This window comes from Podarcis liolepis (assembly GCF_965112155.1).
Source record: "Podarcis liolepis genome assembly, chromosome: 5".
Taxonomy (NCBI): domain Eukaryota; kingdom Metazoa; phylum Chordata; class Lepidosauria; order Squamata; family Lacertidae; genus Podarcis; species Podarcis liolepis.
In genome coordinates this window covers 60,502,316-60,519,817 of record NC_139556.1, presented here as the reverse complement: position 1 = coordinate 60,519,817, position 17,502 = coordinate 60,502,316, and the positions used below count along the sequence as shown (strand labels likewise).

Sequence of the window (17,502 nt, the reverse complement as noted above, 5' to 3'; positions counted from 1 at the left end):
GTCTTTGATTTGGAACTTGAATGTGTACTTTTGTCAATCCCAAAGATCTACTCCTTTACATATCTTAACTACTACACATATAGAGCATGGGAAGGTAAAAGACTGAATTTGGCTTGCTGTGACAGGGGAGCCAACTAGTGCTTATGTCTCCCTGGCAAATTTAGCTCAAGCATTTTGGGACGTTTCTCAACCAAGAGTAGAGACCACTGAAAAGTGGTGGCCATTTAAAAGGAGTTGCGGTTGAGGGATGGGCTGTGTGTGCCAGAAAAGGTCTTGCTCTAACCCCTTCTCCACTCCACAAGTATGTCCTGGTAAAGTAGGTGATTTGAGATACGTGATTGGGAAGATCTGCAGTTAACACATTCCCAATAGGAGTGGATATCATCCCTCATAGGTTGCTGTAGTTGTATTTCAGCTGCCTCTGCTGGGTGTTGGATGCTTACAAACTCTCGGTTCCAGTGCCTTACTGTGTATATTCTCTCACATTGGTTAGCTTTAAGAGAAACCCAGGTCACCAAAATGCTGGAGAGGGTGCATCTCCACAGGCACATACCTCCACATGTGGTGGGAGTGTCCCAAAATCCAACTATTCTGGACAAGAGCCATACGAGAAATATATAAAATAACCAAGCAAGTATTAGAAATCACCCCAGAATTGGCCCTACTAAACATTCCAAGACAACAATGCCCATTTACACCACAAATAACTCATACCCACCTACTCTCAGCAGCCAGAAACAACCAGACATTGGAGAGACCTGTCAGGAATAAACATGGACCAATGGTACCAAATAGTATGGGAAACAACCGTACTAGAAAAATTAACCAATAAACTGAAACTATCATGGGGACAAATAGAAGAAGATGCCTTCACCCTGGTATGGCTCCCCTTTATCATATCACAGCCCAACAAGACAATGACAAAAATCCACCAACAGCATACAAATCAATACGGCTAACCTGATCCAAAACCCACCCACCCCCACTCACACATGAAAACACCACAGCCAACCACAAACAACCACACCCTAGGCCAACCCCAACCTCTCTCACCACCAAAGAAACAAGGGAACAGCAGACAACCTGCACAAGCAACGCTGACACAAAACCCCACATATATTAAGTAAAATAGAAACATCACCACCCGACCCCGACCCCACGCATCTTTCCCTCCTCCACCTCTTTCCCCCTATTCTTCCTAATGTCTCAACAAATGAAACCGATTTGTAAAAAAAAAAGTTACATGGGGGACAAATACGAGAGAGAGACATTGCACATAATGTCTTGTAAATCAAGAAAATATTTAATAAAAATACATTTTCAAAAAGAGTAACCCAGGTTTGCACTTTTTAAACTGAAAGTACGTTGTATTTATTTATTTAAATTTGTTACTTATTACTTATTTACTTATTTATTTAAATTTGTTTACTGCCATTGATATTTATATACCCATTGATCTCAGGGCGGTTTGCAACATAAAATCACAATATAAAAATCAGAAAATACATAATAAAAACAAAGACAACCAATCACCTTTCCACAACAGACTTTAAAGGGGCATTGGATTTAAATCAGCCAAAGGCCTGGTTAATGAGAAACATTTTTGCCTGGCACCTAAAGGTGTATAATGATGGTGCCGGCTGAACTTCCCTGGACAGAGCATTCCACAAAAAGGGAGCCACTGCAGAAAATGCACCCTCCGGACCTCCCCTGGAGGACGCTCATGAAGAAGGGCCTCAGAGGATGCTCTCAGGATCCAGGTAGATTCATATGGAGAGAGACTGTCCCTGAGGTATAGCAGTCCTGATTCTATTAAGGCGTTATAAAAACCAGCACTCTGAACTGGGCCCAGAAACTATTGGGCCATTGCAGTCAGACCAGGATTGGTGTAATAAGCTCAAACAGTCTTGCCTTGGTGAGCAACCTGGCTGCTGAATTTTGCACTAACAGAAGTTACTGAACCATCTTCAGCCCTACGTATAACACATCGGAGTCATCTAAACTGGAGGTTAATGAAGCATAGACAACAGTTAGTTAGGCTGTCCCTGTCCAGATAAGGGCACAGCTGGGCCACTAGCCACAGCTGATGGAAGACACTCCACGCCACTGACGCCAAAAATTGTATCAATTGTCAATGCACAAACCAAACAGTCTTCCTCTATGGAGCAGGATTTGACTTCCCTGTCCTCTCTACAGCCCCCATGCACCCTCCAAATTTGTTCCTCCTGATCAGATTTAGGGGGAGGCAGGAGAGGAAGACGAGATCCCATTGTGCAAGCAGAAGTCCATGCAGTGTTGGATTCTGCCCAATAGACAACTTCTGAAAGAAGAGAGTGGTCTGCAGAACGAGTTACTCGTTTGTTTCTTGCCTAGGGGTATAATTAATTATGTTTTAAGTCTCTTACTGAGCAGCAAAGGAATTGTAGTTTATAATGGCATATAGTCAAAAATAAAATAAAAAAATATCTTCTGAAAATCTGGCTTAGTTTGTGGTCAAAAGAATGTGCACGAAGAAGGGTTAACCTCCTGCCAGAGGCCTGCAGAGAGAGAGTGGGAAGCAGTCATATATGCTTGAGTGAGATGATATGGAAATGTAATACAACTGTATTCTGTGTGGTATCGTCCCCCATCACTTTCAGTGTACAATGATGAATCCTGGAAGAAGAGTGAAGGAGAGATGGATTCATTGGACATAGCATTGCTATTCCAGATGTCAAGTTGCTGGATTGAAGGCTAGTGAATAAAAAAGCCACAAGCCAGGCTTAGGAGGAGGGGTGGATACTGTTGAGCCTTTTTTAATTCCAGCTCTTAAGCAGAATTGCAATGTATATTTATTTGTTAAGATTAAAGACCTTTTTTGAAAAAAAGCAATGTATTATACAACTGCTACACTTATTAGCAGTAAAGGTAAAGGTAAGGTAAAGGTAAAGGGACTCCTGACCATTAGGTCCAGTCGTGACCAACTCTGGCGTTGCGGCGCTCATCTCGCTTTATTGGCCAAGGGAGCCGGCGTACAGCTTCCGGGTCATGTGGCCAGCATGACTAAGCCGCTTCTGGCAAACCAGAGCAGCGCACGGAAACGGCGTTTACCTTCCTGCCAGAGTGGTACCTATTTATCTATTTGCACTTTGACGTGCTTTCGAACTGCTAGGTTGGCAGGAGCAGGGACCGAGCAACCGGAGCTCACCCCATCACAGGGATTCAAACCGCTGACCTTCTGATTGGCAAGCCCTAGGTTCTGTGGTTTCGACTCTGTGGTTTACACTTATTAGCAGTAGACTACTAATTTAAGTCATTAGAAGTATCCCAGTGAATGAATGAGGCCCTCTTAAGAATAGAAATGAGGATGCAGCAACAGTTCTCTTAGAAACTTGTGGTCATGAGTGTGGCATGTTCAGAAGCGTGCACTCAGCCTCCAAGTTTTTGACTGGCACCTAAAGATCCACAGGACACTCCTGCAGTCAATCGGAAGCCACATCTTGGTTTCTGAACATTTCGGAAGTCAAACAGACTTCCGGAATGCATTCTGTTTGAAAACCAAGGTATGACTGTATATGGAAGGTGCTAGGTGAATCTCCCTGGGGAGAGCATATATCCAGGAAGTTTGTGTTGGGATACTGCCAGGGAGACAAAGTCCATCATGGCCCCACGTCGCCTCCAGACGTCCATCGATCTCCCGTAGACACGCAGTATCAGCAATTAGCGACATGAGCTCCAGAAATAGCTTCCCACATTCTGGAACCGATGCACGCTCTTATCAGCAGATAATGCACAGCGTAAGATGCACGCAGGAGAGCATTTTTCATAAGTTTATTCTGTGTTAGTCAGAACATAGAAAAACATGACTGCCTTCTTCAGTGTTGAGGCACCGAGAGAGAAAACGAAAGCAATAGAAAACAAACATCCTGTGAACAGGAAATGCGCAGACTCTGTGACTCACAAAGCCTGCTCCCTTTTAAGGTGGAACGGAAATATCCTAACAGTTTGTAGGAACATGGTATACACAATAAGGTTGGGCAGTTAGTTGGGAAGGGTTTATGTATAGGAATAGCAAAATACCTGGAAAGCCCCCTGTGTGCTCCGCAATCTTAGCTAGTGGCAATAAATATTTTTAGCCCAAATACTGCATTCCTTTCTAGGCAACCCGGGGGCCACATGCCAGAGGTGTGTGGGGCCAAAGAACAGTAAATATAAAAGTCACTTTTGTACAGTAGGCTAATGTGCAGTTGTACTCTCACACCCCTCTCTATCCTCTAGAGTCACTACTCTAACAAGAGTCACTACTTGAGATCAATGGTGCAGTCCAGGCAGGTGAAAATTTTCAAGATTCCAAATCCTGGATAAAGAGGGTGTGGCTGGGGTAGGAAAGGGCTCCAAGAGGCCTAGTCCTAGTGGGCCACATTTGACTCCCACATCTGAGGTTCCCACCCCCTGGCTTTAAGGGTTTGCTGCCTCTTAGGTGTTTTCATACCATCTTTCAAATATATTCCCAGGGATGGTTGCACTCCAACAATTGCAATGTAAATACAGAAAAGGCAAGCTAAAAACCACCAAGGCAGCACAAAAACGTCAGGATTCAAACAAAACTGGGAAAATAAAAAGGACAGCGTGAATGGTGAGGGTTTCGTAAGGCACAGTATGAGAAAGTACAAGACGTAAGGCATATCCTTAGGCACCAGGCAAAAACATTTCCCTTCAACCGGCCGTTTGGCTGATTAACATGGCCTTTTAAATGTGTCTGTGGCATGGTGGTTATTGGTTTGTTTTGTTTTATTCTGTATTTTGTATTTTTCCTTTTGTATTTTTATGTTGTGAACTGCCCTGTGATCTTCAAGGGGTATACAAATTTAATAAATAAATAATATGGAGAAGCCTGGCGCAGTCTGCTCCTCCATAGAAATGGACCAATCCTTTTCAAGCCTTACCTTCTTCAATCCTATATAAATTGACATGTGAGTAAGTCCCATTGAACTTACATCCTGTGGGATTTAACTTCTGCATGAACAAGGGTGTGCTCTGGTTCACCCAACATTTCCGCAGCCATTTGGGAGCCCATTTGGGGGCCCTGCACTGGTGAGGAAGGACTGCAGAATAATCAAAGGTTTAGTGCAGTTCAACCGATCCTTTTAGGTAGGAAAACCATACACCAGGCCTAAACTTGGCAGCTGGAATAGCTCAGTAGGTAGAGCATGAGACTCTTAATCTCAGAGCTGTGGGTTTGAGTCCCCTGTTGGACAAAAGAGTCCTGAACTGCAGGAGGTTGGATTAGACGCCCCCCCCCCCTCCAACTCTACAATTCTATGATCCTACTTTATCTCTGTGTATGTCCCAGTGCTGGAAACTGCACAACTTCCAATCATCTCCTTCCCAGGGAGGAGATCCACAACACTTTGCACCCTATCTGATTCTGTCTGTCCGTCTGAAGGGTAAGGAGCTTCTGTGTTCAGACTGCTGGAAAGCAGAGGGTTGCAACCATGCTGTAACTACATAGGATCAGATCAACAGGAGGTACAAAGACCAAGCGCTTTGCTCTTTAGAACTAGGACTTTCTGAGAAGACAGGAAGGAAACTGCCTTACTGCGAGGAGAGAATGTCTGCTTCTGTACGAGGCAGCTTTGGGATTGCTCCTGAGTTCTTCTGTCTTTTAACATCTGACAGCAGAAACTAGCTACCAGGAAAACTCATCAGTATCCCACTGGGGCAATAACCCTTTTGTTTTTACTGCCCAGAAATAAAATACTATAAATGTGACATTCAGCAAACCACCCCCTGCCTTCAACTCACAGCTGGGAAATTGACGAGGCTGACCCAAAAATGGCCTTCTTTCTATGCGAGGCCAGCTGATATTCTAGTGAGCTGCAAAAAAAGGGTATACCACTGTGTTTGATTGTTTTTTAAATCTCTGCTAAGGCTCATCTTAACATGATCCTCATCTCTACAGGAAGTTAAGCCTTGTGCTGAATGGCACAGGTCGTTTTCCAAACCATATAATGACAGAACAAAGGCTCCTAGATGTTGCTACAGAGCTATGGCAAGTGAGTGAATAATCATCACCTCCAGGTTCCTAATTCTGTGGAGGGGATGGTTGCGGTGGAGAATCCTGATGACCTAAACAGATGGCTGCAAGTGAGGTAGGATTGCTAAAAGCAGAAGGTAGGCCAAGACATTAATGTACTGCCCATCTGAAACCACAGTGTGGGTCTCCATAGCCCCAAAGGGTTTGGCCAGGTTGGGGCTGCAAACCAGCCGCTATATATTTTATTTAGAAAGGGACTGACCCTTGTGATCTTCCTTTGCTTTCATTTTAAGATTACCAGGATGCCTTGGGTCAAAATACCACCTTTGACATATCTAAGCAACACAGCCCTGCCATGCCAGATTTAAGGCAGGGTAGACAGTTCCCCTGCACAGGGCAACAAGCCAAGGGGGTGCAAAATTGAGAAGATCCATTAGAAGGCACCAAATTTTGGCCTCGCACACCAAAGATCACCAAAGTCTGCCTCTGAGCCCTGTAACCAATCATTTTCAGTTACACCAATCCTTTCCCTGGAGATGGTCCTAGAGCAAGGATGGGAAACTTGCACATGATGCTGGACGTACAACTCCCATCGTCCCTGACTACTACTGGCCATTCTGGCTGGGGCTGATGGGAGCACCCACCCCTGGTGGTCCACAGGTTCCCCAGGTCTAGAGTATATATCTGCTCCAGCAGCAAAGCATCTTGAACATGGCTCAAAGCAGATGAAACTACTTTTTTGCTGCATTCTCACATTGCGAAAAGCATGATTCTAATACAAAATCATGATCATTTGCGCAGGGGCCATGCTAATCTTCTCTGTATCGTTCCAAGGCTTTCTGGGAAATGATCTATAATGAACTAAAAAAGGTATTTAAGTATACCTTCCTTAAGAAACCAGAGGCTTTCCTTTTGGGCATTGTCGGCCAAATGGTGTTAAAAAAGGACAGAACTTTCTTTATGTATGCAACAACTGCAGCAAGAATACTGATCGCAAAGTACTGGAAGACACAAGATTTGCCCACGCTGGAAGAATGGCAGATGCAACTGATAGACTATATGGAACTGGCAGAAATGACTGGCAGAATCCGGGACCTGGGAGAAGAGACAGTGGAAGAGGACTGGAAAAAGTTCAAGGACTACTTGCAAAAGCATTGTAAATTGTATGAATGTTAAGATGATGCAGGATAGAAAACAATCTGGCATTAGTAAATTAGTGGAAAGATGTATGAAAATAAGTGAACCATAAGAACAAGGTTGAAATTTTGATTAATAGTATGTCAAATTTAAATATCTAAATATTTGATAATAAAGTTCAAAATTGGAGACATAATATTTGAAAATTACAAAATAAGATTTGAAAGAAGGTGAAGCACTGCTGAATATAACTTTATAAATGGTAACGCAGGAAAGGGAGATGTGAGGAAGTCCGAAAGAAAGGTTATGGAAGTTTGGTTTAGTGAAAACTAACTATGCTGTATGTTATTTGGTTTGTGTTTACTTTTTTTCTATGTTGGTGATGGTGTTTTATGTGTTGGGTGATGTATTGTTTAAAATCTTTAATAAATATTTTATTAAAAAAAACAAAACAAAATCATGATCATTTGCAATTTAAAGCTGGTGAGAGAAGCGAATGCTGGAGAAGCTGCCCTGTAGGTAGGTTAAGCCCAACCATTTCCAACACCCCTTAGCGTAAATGGCAAAGGACTCAAACCCTCCTTTCTCTGCTTTCTCCGAATTCAACGGGGGCAGCGGCTGCCACGCTCGGCAAGGGAGTCGCCGCACCCTCCACTGCAGAAAGATCCTGGCATTTTGTTGAAACTGCTGCCAACACTTCAGAGAACAGCGGGGCCCTTACTAAGCAGGTGGAGCCGCTTCAGTTTTCCTGGGCGAATCCTGAGTTCCAGGAATAATTGGAAATGCAGGAAAACTGCCTCATCCCTAAGTCCAAGCACTGCTGCTACCCAGTGCCGGATTTACGCTAAACAAGCTATAGCTTAGGGCCCCACTCTCTTGGAGGCCCCCCAAAAAATTAAAGGGGGAAAAACTGTTTGTACATTTCCAAAATATAAGATAAAAAACAAATAAAATAAAACCTACATACAACGACAGTGTTTTGTGTTGTGTAGGCTCCTATGATGATAATGGGATAACCTGATAACCTGCTCCCTAAAATATCAGAGATCTGCATTGGCTCCCAGTATGTTTCCAAGCACAATTTAAAGTGTTGGTGCTGACCTTTAAAGCCCTAAATGGCCTTGGTCCTGTATACCTGAAGCAGCGTCTCCAACCCCATCATTCAGCCCGGACACTGAGATCCAGCACCGAGGGCCTTCTGGCAGTTCCCCTCATTGCAAGAAGTGAGGTTACAGGGAACCAGACAGAGGGCCTTCTCGGTAGTGGTACCCACCCTGTGAACACCCTCCCTTCAGATGTGAAGGAAATAAGCAGCTATCCTATCTTTAAAAGACATCTGAAGGCAGCCCTGTTTAGGGAAGTTTTTAATATTTAATGCTGTATTGTTTTTAACACTTGATTGGGAGCCGCCCAGAGTGGCTGGGGAAACTCAGCCAGATGGGCAGGGTATAAATAAATTATCATCATCATCATCATCACTGGTTTGCTCATTTCTATATGTGCCTACATTCTGCATGTGCAAATGGCTTTAGATACCTTTTAGGTCCATAAGTTACCATATAGCATATATTCAACACAAAAAAAGCGACAATTTGTTGTTGACAAAGGACAGCTGAACATATAAAGGGCCCCATTACCTTCAGTAGCTTAGGGCCTCATCAAACCTAAATCCGGCTCTGCTGCTACCCGTCTAGCGCAGGCACGGCGACAGCGGCTCTCCTGCAGGTCGTTCCCAACCGCAGCTGGAGACACGACTGCAGGAGGAGGCTGGACCCAGGACCTGCTGCATACCGCGTGCGTCGTCCACGGCAGACACAACTCCACTTTTGGCCAGCTAGAGTGCTCACCCACTGATAGGCAGTGGGAAGAGGCCCAGGATCTATTGCATGCCCGGGGGGTCAAGGCGCTCCAGAGCGATCCCTCTCTCTCCCCCACCTTCCCGCGCCACCTAAGACTACGCATTTCGTTTCGGATCCTTGCATGATCCTTGCACGAACAGCGCCGTCTCTCCTTCCGGGAGGAAAGCAACGAAAGCAAAACCGCTCTCTGGAAAATGAGACTTTTCTAAGGCGCAGATAAAACTTCCCCAGAGCAAACGAGATCACCCACCTCGCCCGCCTCCCTCGGAGGGGCCGCCTACCTCGTCCGCCGATTGGAGGAGGGATCCGCGTTGCCGGTGGGGCGGCCTTAGCCAAGCCGGGCTAGTCGGTGGTTCCGCTGCGCGAGCGTCTTCCTGCCTCGCTCTCGTTCGGCGCAAGCATGGCCTCTCTGGTGGATCTGGAGTGCCTCGCGGATGGAGTCAAGGCGCCGATTTGCACCAGCAGCTTCTTGTTCCGTAAGTTGAAGGAGGGCTGGCCTGTCGCTGCCTGGAAAGAGAGGAAACGGGGATAGGCGAGCATGTAGGTGGAAGGGGGGAAACGGGGCCCTTTGGGGCAAAGCAGGAAAAGGCATTTGGGGGTGTTCAGAGGGAGCTCCTACTGGGATCTGGGTCGTTTAGACTTGACCCTTAATGAGATTTGTTTGAACTGGGTCTCTACATGTTCAAGGCCCGGAAGCACGTGGCGTGGCGACGCTAAGTTATCCCGGTGCCGCGTGTGCCTCTTAAAGCCCCAGGTGCGTCCACGTGGCTTGCTTGGCTCGTTACATTGGAGGAGCAGGAGGGGTATTTCCCACCGAAAATGCATTAGATCTTTCGTACTGTAAGATCTGCCTATGTTGTAATCAGAGGAGCGGCGAATATTTCTTGACCCTAGAACAGCAGTTCGGCGCACGTGGGTTTTGGAGTCCACGTGCATCGCTGAGCCCAGTGAGACTTGCTTCGGCCTTCGGGTACATAGAATCAGACTACAAATAATGTTTCTGGGGGCCCTTCTAGTTTACGTCGGGAACATAGCACAGTGGATTATATCCTTCTGCGGCAGTCCAGCAAATGAAACCGTTAGAAATATAAATTCTGTGTACAGGCAGTATGAGATCTCATAGCTATATTAATGACAGCAATAAAAGTTTTCGTTAGAAAACTGAAACTAATTATTGCATCTGAAAATTGTTTAAAAAGATTTTGGGGACAATCCAATTAATTTCAAAAACACAAAAGGGAAGATTTAAAAAGTGTGAATGGTAAATATGAATACTTTGTAAAGAGTGGATTTGTTTCCAAATGGTCAAACGCCTTCTTGCAGAGTGGCACAACTGCTTTTGCAATAGTGAAAAATACCTCTTAGCTTGAATCACACACCTTCTCCTCATCCCCTCCTTATTTTATTTACAGTATCGAATTGGTACTAGGGTCCAACAAAACACTGACTAACCCAGATGTTGTAATCTTAATTTAATTTCTTCATTGGTCAATCAGGAATAGCTGGAGGGAGGGAAGTAAAATAAGGACATGCGCAAAATGCCGAGATGAAATATTGAACTCATAGTAAATAATGGAAGGTAACTAATGTTCCCCTCACTCAAACAAAGGACATTACAAAGAAGAAGGCGGTGTTATAAATGTGCACAATGAAAATGTTAACTTCTGTGTTAAGGTAAAGCAAGCATAGAGCAGAATTGTCGTCTGCAGGAGAAAAAAATTACTCCTGGGGTCTAACACTGCATTTTGTCCACTCAGGAATATCTTCCCCACCCACCCCTCAAAAACAGGAAGATTATTTAGTGCTCTAGTGGTAGTATAAACAAACAAAAAATGGATTTAAGGTAGAATTCCAAGTTATTTTGCTTGCCCTCTTTTGAGAAATTGCTGAGGATAGAAGGGACCCAGTGAGCTTATGCATTTGGTAGCTGCACTTTCCCATTCATTTCTACAAGAATAAATTGAATACCTAACAGCTTAAAGTGAGAAGCATGTGAAGAAAACACCATTCTAAAAGTTTTATAAATATTTCAAATAGCTGGCTCGAGAGGGTTAAGAAGGAAGTTGTTCAGTTTCTTACAAATCTGCTGCTTTTAGAAAATTGACTTATCAGTTGCAATATTTGTTTGTTTCTCTTTTTCCCCCACCCCAGGATGTGAGCTGAACAGCAGTACCCGATCCTACACTTTTAAAGTGTCTGATGAAGATGACTCTGATCATATCTTGGCTCTGAACATGGTGAGAGAGGTTACATCCTGAGCTTGGAAAACCAGGACCCAGACCCGTTAGCATGACCTAGTATTTGAGAACTCAGCTAGTAGCCAGAGGTGACCAGGAGTTCTACATAGGCAAATCCCTCTTCAAATACTAGGCACCACTTGGTTTCTTTGCTAGTTACCTGGAAGGATGAGCCTCAAACCAGGAGAAATCTTAAGTTTGCCCAGTCTTGTGCTGTGAGTTGGCTACTGGACTTCTGTGCTCCTGTTTTTGAAGCGGGACCTAAAGTTCCCCAGAAGACCTTTTGGTAGAGATTATGGTTTTTTACTCTACTGGTTGCATCTGTTAATGGATGATCTCACAGTCCTAGCTGCTTTATGGGGTTTGGGGAGGGGGGTATTCTCTCTTTGGTAAGTATTGCTGAATATTTTGGTTTTTACTCTTCTTTCCATTTTGTCCTTCCATCTTCAAGATTTGCCTGTCGGAAGGTGCCAAGGATGAGTGCAATATTGTGGAGTTTGTGGGGCACGACTATCAGGACCAGGAGATTGCGGTGCCAGTGGCCAACCTAAAGTTGTCGTGCCAGCCTTCGGTAAAAGAAACAGTTGTGTGCATGGGCAATGTGGGAGGTGGGCATGTGGTGGCTACAGGGTCTGAAAGGGCTAACGGGAAGACATGGTGATGGTGGGGGAGAAGGCTGGGTTTGCAAGACCTGAGATCTTTGTCATGGAGCAGGCTCCTTTAGGTCATCAATTCAAATGTGTGGTTTGATGCAGTGTTTTTAGTATGACCTGAAAGGTGTCAGTGAGAACTTAATTTGTTCCTTTTGTTTGTAATTATTGTTATTATTATTATTTGTACCCTGGCCGGAGTCGGGCTCAGGGCAGCTAACACCGTAAAGCTAACACAGTATACAAAGAACATAAAAACATAAAAACACGCAATCAATTAATTAAAATCTTAAAATTAGTTCAGAACAAATTAAAATCTGGACAGATGGCAGTCCACGGGTAAAATTGAGAGTGGTTAATATTCTCCAGGGCCAACTGTTACCACTGGTCTTATAAAGGACCTGTGAGCGGGCTAGGAGGCCTCTTTAATGCTTGTTCTTATACAGAAAGAAAAGAATCAGACTGAACCCCGAACAAAGCCTGGGGGAACACCTTCACCTTACAGGCCCTGCGGAAAGATGTCAAATCCCATTCAGCTGTGTGTGAGAATTTCATGGCTGGGATAATAGAAAATAGACTTGCTAGTGCCCTGGCTCTCTAGCCCAGAAGCAAGAGGGGAAGAAGAAAGCTCAGAGTCTAGTTGCTCTAAATGGGATCTGGAGACATTCCTTCCTCCCATCACATCTTCCTCTCCTTCTCCTTTCTCAGTTGTGCTTGGAAGATTTCGAGCTCCAACCCCCGGTGACGTTCCGCCTGCGCTCAGGATCTGGCCCGGTCCACCTTGCAGGACAACACCAAATATGTAAGGAGGCTGGACTGGGATTTGGGGAGCTACTGAGAGCAAAGGGGGTTCCTAGAAATTAAGAGAAGAGAAGTGGGTGTTCTCTCTTAGGGAGGGATGTGCTGTGACAGACTCCTCCATCCATTTTGGGCCTGTGGGCACATTGCAGAGTTTGAGGAACTGTTGTGGCCACTGCCACAAAATGGCTGCCACAGGTAAAAGACAAGAAACTGGGTACAAGGCGGAGGCTGAGTGTGAGCCACACAAGCCGAACCACATACTTGAAAATCCCCCTTCCTGAAGGAAAAGTCACTATACTTGGGTACAAAAACTGTCCCCATCAAATACATACGTGCTGCTTTCCCCCAGTTTGCAGCAGCGGGTCTCCCTTTTGCTCCCTACTCTTTCCTTTTAAAAAAGGTGGTTTGGTTGGTCACACTGAAAAGCAAATCCCCAGCTCCAGCTGCCCTGTGTCCCTCCTTCCCTTGTCTTAGAGTGGGGTAAAGAAGCTGAAACTTGCCTTCCTGTGATTAAACCAGCAGCAACAACCATAGGAGAGCCAGGGCACCTTGGAAGGCACTGCTGAGGTGTCTTGAGGCATGGGGGGGGGGGACACTTTAAAACAGGCTACTTGGAGGAATGTCATTTATATAGTCAAAAGCACCCAATGTGTGGCTTTGCTCAGTGGTGCGCTCTGTTCAGAGTTGCGTGTAGGTTGCTCGTCCTCCAAGTGAGGAGGACTTAGCCACATCTCATGGGCAGGTGTGCATGATGGAATGGTACCTAGCCCTTCTTTGAAGCATAAGGCAGAGAGCTGGGGAATGTTGTGTGGATGCTTTGGCATGCACAGGTAATTCACTGCTTGAGACGCTCTTAGGAATGGGGTGGAGTTGGCTAGCAATGGTGAGAGGAGGGGCTGGGGGCATTTCCCCAGGTCATACTGCAAAGTAACAGTTCCAGCTGCTTCTTTCAGTTCACAAAAAGGACCTCTCAGATGATGAGTTCAGTGAAGGTGAGGAGGATTTTAGTGAGGAGGACGAGTCCATGGAAGAGGAGGAAGGGGAGCTACCTCCTATCAAGCCAGCGAAGAAGCAACGCAGATCTTAGCCTGACATCTCCCTGAAGGTACGTGTTTGTGGAGAGGTTGGGCAGCTGAGAAACGAGGACAGATGCCCCCAATCTGGTGCTCTCCACATCTTATTGGGAAAAACTCTGTGACCATTGGCTGTGCTGTTTGGCACAGCAGGTTGAAAAGGAGGCCCACCTGGGCCATTGTAGTGCTAAGATTGGGGAGGTGACATTGTCAGCTGTTTTTGCTCTACTTTGGTGTTCTTCCAGCTACAGGAGCTGACTCTGTGACAGCAGCCATGCCACCAGAATTGCTTTTTAATATAACTGGGCCTACCAGCCCTACACTGTCATCCATTTTCTGGTCTTAGGAAGTAATAGAGCCATAGGGATAAAGGAAGCTGTCCTAGGCAGAGTCCAGTCAGCTTGATATTCCCTCCCTGTTTGTATTTATACCCCACCAAGGAGCTCAGAGTCACCACATACTATTATTCTCACAACCTATTATTCTCACAACCACCTGGGAGGTAGAATAGGCAGAGAGTGAATGGCTGGCCAAAGGTCACGCAGTGAACTTCATGGCCAAGTGGGGATTTGAACCCTGCTCTCCAAGGTCCAGCAATCAAACCACTACAGTGATTGGCAGCAGCTGTGCAGGGGCCCAGAAGGAGGACATTCACTGCCCTACCTGGAGATGCTGGGAATTGAACTTTTGGCCTTCTGCACACAGAGGAAATGCTCTCTTATCACTGAACAGTTGGCTTTCTGCGTTGCGTGTGGCTAGCTGTGGTGAAGAAGGCTTAGTGGTTCACCTCTTTTGGTGCTCAGGGTGCATAGAAGCTTACACCCCCACACATAATTGAACTTTTTCTTCCTGCCAGGTGCTGCTGGTTTTCTTCTTCCTAAAATGCAGTGCTCCTAGTCTGCAGCTGAACTTCTTGAAAACCTTTCTTATATTTTCTATACGAATCTGATGGCTGACACAAGTAACTGGTGCTACTGACTACATGGGGGAATAGCCTGCTGTTTGGCAAATCCGAAGACTCCTCAAACACATCCCCCCCCCTGAGAAAACTGGTTCCTGTTGTGCCTTCTGGTCAGATTTTTTGGGTACTTTGAAAGGTGCCCAAACTTGCTGCTGCTGTTGATGTGTGATAGGTTGTTTTCTCTGCAGGTGAGGCAGTCAAGAGAGGGGTGCAAGTTTTATGTTACCTATGCATTTTACATCTTTTTAACGGATATGTTCCCCAAGGAATGGGTAATACCTGTGGAATGTAAGGTGGTGTCTGTGGTCGGTTGGTTGGTTTGCTTCAGAAAGCAATAAAAACATTTTAAAAGAAATAAAAGAAATTGGTTACCTGCTGAGCCGCCTTCTCTTGAAGCTTGTGTGCCTTAGTTCTTGGTTTTGGAGTGCTCAGACAGATCAATGCAGGGTTTAGTTTCTGAGGGGAAAACCAGATCTTATTTTTAATCAAATTTTAAAACCATATATGTATTTGTTCATATTATATTAGCCACATTCTAAGTGCCATTATTGTAGAGAGTTTTTAAAAGGATTGCTTCCAGCTGAACTCCACGCCAGGGAGAAGGAATAGAACCTGTGTTATGCTCCTGTTGTTTCGGCTCATCCTTCATATGTCAAGAGCTGTGCGTGAATTAATAGTAAGACATGGATCATAACTGCATTTGAGACATTTGGACATAGTTGTTTTCACATTGTGCCATCTCTTCTAACAAGTTTTGCTTTTTTGGAATAAATGTGTTTGCAATATGTGGACTACTCTGAACTTTTTTTTCTTGGTGGGAAGTGTGGAATCGAGAGCCATGGAGCACCATGACGCTCACTTTCCAGCTACAGGATTTTATCTTCTCCTCTTGAAATACATTATGAGTATGAAAGGATTTCTTGCTGTTTCCCAGAAGTGGCTTCACACGGGATCTCTCCCTCAGCTTGTCTGGCGGAGTAACATATAAGTGACTTTGAGCATCAATCTTGGCATTGCCAGTTTGCCTAATTTCAAGATCTGGGAGCTTGCTTTTCTTCAATTTAAAAAGCTGATAGTTTTTACTGACTTATTTTAGTCAGTAGAATTAATAAAATAGTTATAGACATGTCAGTAATGGCCAAGAAATACACAATTAGTATGCAAGTTTTAAGCAAGTAACACTACTAAAGACTAGCTATGCACCCCTAATCTAGGAGTAATGGGAATTCCTTTGAAGGAGACATAGCATTGCCCTGTAAAAAATACTAATGTCTTAGCACTATTATTTCCATGACTAAAGATGAGCACCTAGTTTCCCAATACTGTACTTCACTACAAAATCTATATTACTTGATTGAGATACAATTGCCTGGTTCATTCATAACACCAAGCCCATGGTTTGTTTAAAAAACTGCAGGTTCTCCCATACATGATCGAACCATGGCTTGTTACTCCAAAGTTAGGTTTGCTTTCCAGCTGCTTTAGCCTTGTGCCTTTGTAGTTTGGTGAGTATCTGGGGGTCGAATGACAAAGCAAGTTGAGGTTAAAAGAGAACTGTGGGTTCACATATACAGTGGTACCTTGGGTTACATACGCTTCTGGTTACAGACTCCGCTAATCCAGATATAGTACCTCGGGTTAAGAACTTTGCTTCAGGATGAGAACAGAAATCGTGCTCTGGCAGCACGGCGGCAGCAGGAGGCCCCATTAGCTAAAGTGGTGCTTCAGGTTAAGAACAGTTTCAGGTTAAGAACGGACCTCCGGAACGAATTAAGTACTTAACCCGAGTTACCACTGTAATGCCAAGACAGAATTAACTGTGTAGTGAAAGAAATTGCCATTAGCTCTGTGCTCTCTTAGTCAAGTCTAAATATTTGTTAATACATGGCATGTATGACCCCACTCAATTGCAGGTCTAGTCGGGGGTAGAGGGTGCACAATCTTTAATGGGAAGGCAGCGTGGTAGTAGGGAAGTTTATCTCTTCCCTCCCCAGTGAAGCTGGAACTCTGCAAGTGCAGTTAAGAGCCTTGGGAGAAAAGTCCCCATAGGTGCCAGTGAGGAGGATGTGGCAACATAGGGAGCTATCGGGCTATACAAAGTCAAGACAATTGGTGCATCTTGCTCAGCACTGTCAACATCTCTCCACCCCCCCCCTTTATTTTTTCTTTGTTTTTTCTTCTCCCCCTAATGCCTCAACAAATGAAACGGATTTGTAAAAATGCTACATGGAAAAAAACAACAACGAGGCATTACACTTACTTCTGTAAAACAAGAAAATCCTTAATAAAATATTTTTTTAAAAAAAAAAAACATTGGCAGCAGCTCTCCAGGGTTTCAATATTTCCCAGTTGTACCTGGAGACATTTTGAAAGTCAGACATTTTGCAAGCAAAAGCATGCACTCTACCACTGAGCTATGGCTTTTTCTGGAACCTTCCCCTAAAGTTATTAGCTGATACCTGTTCTGACGGTGGTGGGTAAGTGAAGAGGTAACCTTCCCCTCTCTTAAGTCCTCCTTCCCAATAAAAATCTCCCATATCTAATTTAATAAAACGAGGTACGCACTCATATCCTGCAAATGTCTAGTTTTGCTCCTAAGTATTACAATTCCAATAGTTGGGAGAAATCTTGCAAGAGGCAATATGGTTTATCCACCCACAGAATATGATTCTTGAAGGCTAGTTAGGGACTCCCTGAAGTAGTGATGGTTGGATGTTATATCACATTCCCTTCCTGCTATAAGTACCTACAGCACATGGCACACCTTA

General features: G+C 44.6%; 1 protein-coding gene across 1 annotated transcript; it reads left to right on the top strand.

Annotated features, from left to right (window-relative positions):
- The first annotated feature begins 8,927 nt into the window (after positions 1-8,927).
- Positions 8,928-15,519, top strand: NPM3 (nucleophosmin/nucleoplasmin 3). The gene is made up of 6 exons (XM_083505271.1): positions 8,928-9,488; positions 11,164-11,249; positions 11,701-11,820; positions 12,608-12,701; positions 13,654-13,805; positions 14,630-15,519. Exons 1-5 carry the CDS (start codon positions 9,413-9,415, stop codon positions 13,785-13,787), a joined length of 510 nt encoding a protein of 169 aa, XP_083361397.1. The 5' UTR covers positions 8,928-9,412; the 3' UTR covers positions 13,788-13,805; positions 14,630-15,519.
- The last annotated feature ends 1,983 nt before the right edge of the window (positions 15,520-17,502 follow it).